General features: G+C 35.9%; 1 protein-coding gene across 1 annotated transcript in view; it reads left to right on the top strand.

Annotated features, from left to right (window-relative positions):
* The first annotated feature begins 2,294 nt into the window (after positions 1-2,294).
* The window catches only part of LOC124357346, a 108,869-nt gene continuing 101,925 nt past the window's right edge, over positions 2,295-9,238 (top strand). Inside the window, 1 exon segment of the mRNA XM_046809058.1 lies at positions 2,295-2,439. Within this exon segment, the coding sequence (XP_046665014.1) occupies positions 2,412-2,439 (28 nt within the window). The 5' untranslated portion in view covers positions 2,295-2,411.

The raw sequence follows: 9,238 nt of genomic DNA, 5'->3' as shown, positions 1-9,238 counted from the left end.
AATCTTGATTTCAGTGATGCGATCTAACGTTCTAAACTTTACTTTAGTAAACTTGAAACATTTATTCAACTTATAATCATGTGTTACTGCAACATCATTCCTATTATCTAAACTAGGAACCTCCTGTCCCCTTCTAAGACTAACCCTTGGTTCTGCGCTGGTTCCTTGTTTCTTCCATCATCGACCCCCAAACCTGGTGCAATTAATAACGTGTCAGCGTTTCTCGCCATTAAATATTGCTTGCTCAAGATTTATATTAAAGATTAACTCTTTTGATTGATAAAAGGTTTATGAATATGATGGTTTTACAACCATAGGAATACAAACTATTTCGACATTCCGAGTATGATGATAGCGTATTTTATGAGCATAAATAACGTAATTAATGTATTGTGCCTATTTTTTATTGTGGCTGGTTTAAAATTAACGTTACACTTGTAGTAACGGGTATTTTTAAATATATAATTTGTGAGAATGTAAACGCAAGTGTATTTGATCAAACTCAAATCAATACCTGATTTTAACCATATTGCAGAAATAACAGCAGTGTTCGATGCGTGAAATTGGTGGATGAAGGGATTGATTTATATTATCTCGTAATACGAATGAAAATATCAGCTTGCACACAATCCAACTTTTCAGTGCACTAACGATGTTATTGTTTTACCACAAGTTACGGTTAAGGAACTTTAAACGGATGATCTTGATATGAACAATGTGAAAACGTAATATCCCAACAACATTTTTCAAAGCGAAAATAACGTGTGAACATTATATAACAGTCCACTACTTTCAATAGTGAATGATAGTACTTTAGACTGTAGTGTGGTAATAAACGTTTTTATTTTAATTTTTGTAAGAAACAACGTTGTCCATTACACGGAATAAATGTGCCTTTCATGAGTTGGACTCAAAGTGACTGCAGTTGAGTGTTAACGATCGATCAGTCTAACGAGCAAGGAAATCAATAAAGAATATTAGTTTAAACGTTAAAATTAGTATTTCTAACAGTGATAGTTTGAAGTTTGTGTAATGCAGATATAATAAAATAACATTTCGGTGAGTTTAAAGGCTAATTTACTAAGTTCAATCGGTTATTTACTTATAATAATTGTTTGCATCTAATTTATATTCGTTAAAATAAACTATTTTAATGTTAATCTTTGAACTTTTGACATTGCCTTTCAATAATTGTTAATATAAGGTGACTCAATGTAAAATACAGCAAACAAGCTGATCTCTTCGTAATTATAAGGTACTGTAAGCCAGTAACAGCCCAGTGTAAACACATAGACACAGGAGTAAACCAGGTTTTACTCCGCAAGGAGGTACTTTCACTTTATAATGTGGGGCTATTAAGGGAGTATGTACATAAGAAACAGCAACACGTGTAAAACTGTTTGTTTATTGAATGTAGACACAAGAACTATTATAGTCTATAATTATAATCACCTGTCTAAGGAACTTTGACATTTACTTCCAATATGCGACAAGAAAATATATGGCTATACTTTTTTGGCCATGAAAGTATTGTAGAAATTTAAATGGTGGCAATTTTCCTTTCAGTTACAGCCCAAAATCCATTACAACTTTTAATTTATATTATTGACATTATGCACAATTTTGGATTTTACTGAGTTTATCCGTTATCTAATGTTTATATATATATATATATATATAAAACTTTCTTTTCAGATTCTGGCTACGCTACTTGTTAGTATAGCCTTGTAACATACTCATATTCAAACAATTACTTATATTTAGACAGATATATCATTATTAAAATCGTTAGCTTTTCTTTTTGGTATTATATTTTTATGCAAATATTAATTTTATCGAACAAACTGCAATCAATAGTAAATTCCTGTTCATTCATATTTTATAGGTTGAAATTAAAATATACCAATTTCATTAAATTCCTCTAGAATTACATTATGTTAAAACTATCTTCTTGTATGGCTTGTTAAACTCGATGTATAATTTTAAATGTATGAATGTCCCTAGAAATTGAATTGAGGGCGCAAACCTTCCGCCGCGTCGCTTAGAATAAAACTATTATTTTGGTTTATTATATTTAAGTGATATCAGTTGTTTAACAGTCAGATAAAATAACAAAGTTTCCTTCGGAACTTGAAAAGTGTACTTTCCGTCAGAACTGTCTCTCTGGCTAGCGGCGAGCTATAAGCGCTTCCGCTGTTGTGAGCTGGCGGGGGTAGGGACATTGGACATTGTTGTTGTTGAGCCTGCTGGGACAGAGTAGTTGACAGTTGGCAGCACTGCCCTCCAGCGCTCCCTGCGGCAGTTCCTCACACCATACCGCCCGGCCCGCGCACAATATGCGTATCCAATTTGTATTTGACGTTCGTACAGTGACGTGCCGAGTCATGTGAGTGGAGTGTTATTTGGATTACATGCCTTTCGGATATTCCATATTTACAGGTAGCACATAATAATATTATAATTTATTATATTAAAATTCAATTTTTATAGTGGAAGTGACATTTAAGTTTTTAGGTTTCATCTTACTAGATTTGAAAAGTTGAAGACATAATATATTATATTTGAGTAAGTAATATTTTTTTGTAATTAAATACATGGTTGTCGTGATACTTTGTTTTAACAATTTAAAGGAACTACAGCCGAATGCAATACAATGTATGTAACATGGAGGAAAATTAAACAAAAATATTAATTTAAAAGAGCCAGTATGCAATTTGTAACGCTGAAAAGCTGAAACTTAAGTTATACAGTTGTTTTAAAAATACAGGAAAACTTGAATTGAAAGTCTGATTTATTTATCTTTAAAAACACATGTGTTTAAATCGCTTATAAAATATTTATATGAAGCTGTTCATGTATTTGATTTTGGTTGCTTAGTATGGTTATTTTACGTTAATGTTTTAACTTGGGAAATTGCTTTTCTATTGTTTATGCATTTTATTGTTCGTACATTTAGTGAAAGTGAAGCACTTCAAAGTTTAAACACTTTAAAAGAACTACATACTGGTGCATTACATTTAAGTAGCTTCTATTTGTAACAAGAAATTTGGAATTCATGGTATTGTTATACAATTTTCGTTCATTGCCAAAAAAGTAAATCTACTACCTAGAATAATCCGGGAGCGATCCATATCAAAACTAAGCAAGTCTATCGCACTAAATCCGGAGGACGGTTCAATTCCAAACTAAGCAAGTATACTACATCAAATAATCCGGGGGTCTATTGAGTTCCAAACTAAGCAAACTTTGAATAATTCGACGGATAATTCAGCTCCAAACTAAGTAAATCAACCGCATTAAAATATCCGGGGAACTGTCCAATTCCAAACTAAACAAATCTACCGGCTTGAATGATCTGATGGCGATACAGTTCCAAACTTAACAAATCTACGATTGAATAATCCAGGGGACAATTCAATTCCAAACTAAACAAATCTACCGGCTTGAATATTCTGAGGGCGATACAGTTCCAAACTTAACAAATCTACCGGCTTGAATATTCTGAGGGCGATACAGTTCCAAACTTAACAAATCTACGATTGAATAATCCAGGGGACAATTCAATTCCAAACTAAACAAATCTACCGGCTTGAATATTCTGAGGGCGATACAGTTCCAAACTTAACAAATCTACCGGCTTGAATAATCTGATGGCGATACAGTTCCAAACTTAACAAATCTACCGGCTTGAATGTTCTGAGGGCGATACAGTTCCAAACTTAACAAATCTACCTGATTGAATAATCCAGGGGACAATTCAGTTCCAAACTAAACAAATCTACTGCCTTCAATAATCCAGGGGACAGTTCTGTTGTAAACTAAACAAATCTACCGCCTTGAATAATCCAGGGGACGGATTCGGTTCCAAAATAAGCAAATCCACAGCCTTGAATAATCTGGGAGACGGGAGCCAATTTATTGCACTACACAAGAACACACATTAGTTTTTAGTGTAATCTACAGAGTAATTTTCCATAAGAAATGAACTGATCGACAGTCTCATTAACCATGGCGGTGGTCGAAATGGGATGGTGGAAAAAGGTTCAAAGTAACAAATGATAATTTTTTTCAGTTATTTTTTATTTTGAGGCCTTACGTCATATACGAGGTTGGCATATCAACATCAGCAAACGAGGCAAAGAGACTGAAAGTCCCCTTCCCTATCGACTTCCGTCAAAACTCTCGCGGCTATGTCAAGTCCATTTTCAAAAGAAATTTCCCTAACGATTTTATGAAAAAAGATTTATGCACTATATTACAAACTATACCTACACCTACCGAGCTAGATTTTCTATTAACAGTATTAAAATATAATTTACTACAAGCATTAATACATCGTTGTTTTGCCAATATCTTCATCACACTTTGCCATGGTTTCCATTTTAAACGGGCGGTTGTGTATCTGTACATACACTCAAACATGAAATTATACTACAGAATGACTAGGTATCTGGTATCGGTAGAACACGGCAATAGAGTTCGTTTATAGAATGTAATATATTTGTAATCGCTGTTTCCTTCATTTGTCGCTAGATAGTGCACAACTACAATGTTTCAAGTTGGAACAGATTTTAGCAGCGGATGCAATATCTTCTCGATAACCCAGTAAAGTTGTAACTCTGAGCTACAATAAAGCCAGCGCTCTGTCAACGCCACTGACGCTGACCAGCTGGTCTCACAGTATACAGCTGATTGCAGTGTAGTAGAGTGGAGACAGACCACATGTCAGCTGTTAGTGTTGGTCGTCTACTCATGATACCAGTCAGCTGGCCGTCTGCTCTGGTGCTGGTCTCAGTGGAGCGTGATCAACGTTACTGTAAGTCATAAAAGCACATGTAATACAAAAGTGCCTCGTAACTCCTGGCGATTAAATTCTTATTACGATGCTAGAGCTATATTAATGGCAGGGATAGCCTACATTGACTGTGGCACTGCAAAGTTATCACGTGACGTGAGAGATGAGCTGATTCATGGTCACATAAATTTTATACTTTGTCCGGTTCGAGAAATTTGTTGGGAGCTACACGATAACAACTCCTTTCCTACACCTTATGGAATTCTTTACACTCAATCGAACGGTGACGAGACGTTATCGTGTAGACTATACAAACCGCTGGGGGAAAATTCCATTTCACAACCCTCTGAAATGATACGTCACTGTAGACTTACATTGGCAAAGGAGGAATACTGTGCTCCGGAGGCTGCCATTTGGGAACATTGCTAGTTTTGTTTGTATTCTAACAAGACTTGTACAAAAACTGCTCCTACCATAGTTACCGTCATTTTCAACTCGACTCCAAGAGCAGAGAACGCCTAATTAAAACACATGTGAGAGGTTGAATGTTGCGTGGTACCAGTTCATAACGAAGAGACTACTTTGTTTACCCGATACTGTAATTGTGAGTGGCGATGATTACATGTTACCTTCTCGGAACTGTGGCCGGCTCTGTCACGCAACCGTGACCACCGTCCAGGGCTAGAGGAAACAGCAGTACTCGAGCACTTGTCGTCTAGTGTTGAGGCCGAGTGAGGCCGAGGACTTGTCAAATGTCTATATTCATCAATTAAAAAGTAAACCATCAATTCTGCAGGGTGTCCCAAACTCACACCGACCTTTTCAGGTATTATTACTGAAACAAAGACAAAATAGCATATTCTAACTTTCAAAAACTCAGTAGTAACCCAAACAACCCACTTTAATTATTTTATTTATTTAAAAATTTTTAATTTGAGAACGTCTTGTAATAATTTTAAATGTAGCATATAGCTGTATATCAAAAATATTATTAATTACAGAAAAAATTAATTTTGACAAACTTTATTTTTAAAATGGTGGCTCCTAAGTAAAATATCTTAAAAAGGCATAACAAAAACGTTACAAATGTTTTAGTTTCAAAATGGTGGCTTCTAACGAAAATATCTTGAAACGGCATAACAAAAAAGTTAGAGATGTTTTATTTTCACAATATAGTTATAAATCTAACGATATCAAGGTTAAGAAAATCGATCGAAATACTATTGAAAGATTTCATAAAAAACCTATTAGTACACAATGTCAACTGGGATTATATGACATCACCGCTAGTGAGCCACAATAATCAATCAGTTGTCTTAATTGTAGCTACTTTAAATAGCTAATTAAAAATTACATTGTTGAATCTTGGTCGTAATATCTTTATTATTGCTTGTTTTCATTAAAACGTTTGAAATAAAATATGTTGTAATCTAAAAGTTTAAAGAAGTTGAAAATAAAGCGTGTAACTCGTTATTACATTGTTAATGTAATTAAATCTTTGGGTCAAAAAAGCTAGCACATTTTAAGTTATTGGAACGAGTTGTTCTGAAATTTAAAATCATCAGGCGAAAAAACAAATTGAGACTGTTTAGGCAACTACAGCTTTTGAAAGTTAAATATGGTTTTGGTCTGTCTTTGGTCTAATTTTAAAAATAATGCATGAAGTGTTTGGCAGCGAACTCGGGGACACTCTGTAGGCCTATTATTGGATTGATTTTGTATTCTACCTATTTATTATGTATAATAATATTTGTTATATTCTTAGTGTATATCAGTAGAACGTTTTAGAGTTTAAGCGAATAAAAGTTTGGGAAGGTGGACACGTCTTTACAGTAGGAGTACAACTGTCTCGCTTCCGATATGTAACGAAATCTATATTCTAGGTCTATACACTCACATAGTTCTGGAGAGTAATAGAATCGTATCTCCGTAGTTGACCAAAGTCCGATCGTGGGAATCAAAACTAAAGGATGGGCCGGCCGCGGCTTGGCGGAAGTCATAACTTTCCCTACCAAACAGAATGGACAGTGAAAGTGAGGTTAGTTACTGTACTTCGTTATAATTAATGGCGGTATCTTGGACGTGAGAACATCCCCATGTGTAGACAGACTACCGCTCACATGTTGGGGGACATGCCACCCCTGCCTGCCGGCGGCCTACTCCCCTTCGCCGGATCCGGGTCCGGTTGTGGGGTTAAAGTGGAGGTGTAAGTTACTGGGCTAGTCGTCTCTTGCTCTCTTGGGTAGGATACGGAGCTGTAACTTTATTGTATTGTATGGTACGCATACATCATACAAACATGTTTTTACATTTTCGATTACTACAATCGACATAGTTCTTTTGGACGACATAATAACAGTAGGTTGTAATCCAAGAATCTATTTCTGACTTTCTACTGAGGGAAGTTTCTCGCAGATACAGGTACTCTCCTCTCCTGTTTCCCACATTATTTTCTAAGTATAATTTCAACGTTAATAATGTGTTACGTTAATAACTTCATTTTAACATCTACTCGTTTTATAAATAAGTACAGATATAATAATTAAATTACAATTAGTTTAGCACATTTTCTTCCCTTTGCAGGCGCTCTCATTATTAGGTAGGCACCGTTAGATCTGCACCGTTCGGTAGCCCAAGTGTTAATGTAAATTATTGTGTTTTTATTTTCTTCAAAGATCTGCGTAGGTTTCAACCATGTATTCTTTGAAACTATGTTAAAATTGAATCCACACTGTCTACTGATAAGTTTGTGTAATTCACAACAACACTTTTAACTTAAAGAATATACTTTAAAAATTCTCGTAGCATGCTACTTAGAAGGGCAAAACGTAGGCTGACAATCTCATATTTCATAAATATTTTTGTAAATAAGTATTTTCTCACACGATCTTACTCTCCAAGATTTTTCTGGGGGGAGGGGGATTCTTGAAAAGTTAAGTGTACGAGACCACACCATAAAATCATGGTAACTTAAGAATGCGGATTGAAAAGCCTTACCAATTAATCACGCAAGAACTATTAGGAAACTTAAGGCATTCCTGTCAGTTTAGGCTTTATTTCTGCGAAAAAGTAAATAGGGGGCATTTTGAGCATTTATTTTGAGACCACCAAAGTAAAAAAAAGGTTCACAAAAAGTCAGATTTTAGTTTTATTGCGTTTATTTATTTTAACATCAGTAAATAATGATTCTCACATTTGTTGAGAAAAGTTTTGATTTTTTTATAGGCCGGTTTTTCATTGAAATGGGTAAACAGCGTAGTATATTTGAGATTTATGATTTCGTGGTAACATAAGAGAATAATGATGTACTTGAATATATTGAATAAGAAATGAAAATTTATTTCTGTACCTTACTGTTTTTTGTTGTCTCTAGAGCCACTAAAATAATGTCTCCTTTTATAAAGTCAACGTGCTGACAGCCTCCTCCTGACTGCCCTTGCCTCCTGTATAATAGCGGGGGAGGAGAGGGTGCCACCCTTGCAACTATTTACAGTCTTGTCACTCACTGTCTGACACTCACAACACATTTTCACTTGTTTTTACAACCTCTAGGCCCCTCACTCTAACCTTTCCAGCTACCCTACAATACCTTACCATAAAAGTCAACCTACCTTGCTATTCAACAACAGCCGTCAACAAATTGTCCTGCGCTCTCTCCTGCGCTTCAACCTTGTTGGTAGCGAAAAGCCCGATTCGGTCACTCAAGTCTAGCAATTCAATATTAAGTATTTGAACTCGCACGAGACCAATAGCTAGCCGTAGAGTACGAGAGGCACGGCGCACGACCGGAAGCACGTACGTGTCTCTTGCCGACAAGTACTTTTACAGAATTACAGACTTCCGCCGATAAAGCATCGCCGATAAAGCCGCCCCCGGCCGATAATGGGTCAATCTGTCGGTATCCCGTCCTGTCGCGTCGCGTTGACCGGCAAATTGGCAACTACTGAACCGGTCGTCGCTTCTCTAACCCTAACCTGTTCCTGACCTGATACCGACTACGCAGAATCAGGTTAAATTAAGTAATCTTCCCTTCTCTATTTCCGACGATTTGAGCTTAATCATGATCATTGATGTTTTCTAACAAATGGAACTGAATAATACCTGCACGGAAATTTACTGAAGAGTATATTATCTGTTTACAGCATGTATATAAAATATCATTGGATATGGCCTATCACCTTAAGAACCAGATCTTTAGTTGACTCTATTGAAAGTAATGAAGACAAGCTGCTTATTACACCACAGAAAATCCAAACCCGTCGTTTCACTGATATTTACAACACTAGGACTAGTCAACAGAGTTTACTAGTGATACCTGTCTTACAAATTGTAGTTCCTAGGTCCAGCCGTCGGATCGCGGTGTGAACAGTGTTCCAGTGAGAGTTCTGCGTTTTCTCTGATTAAGTCAGAGTCACCACTTCACCACTACACACTGGTAATCCA

The sequence above is a fragment of the Homalodisca vitripennis genome, chromosome 3 (assembly GCF_021130785.1).
Source record: "Homalodisca vitripennis isolate AUS2020 chromosome 3, UT_GWSS_2.1, whole genome shotgun sequence".
Taxonomy (NCBI): domain Eukaryota; kingdom Metazoa; phylum Arthropoda; class Insecta; order Hemiptera; family Cicadellidae; genus Homalodisca; species Homalodisca vitripennis.
The sequence above is the reverse complement of the archived record's forward strand: the minus strand, read 5'-3'. Positions and strand labels throughout refer to the sequence as shown.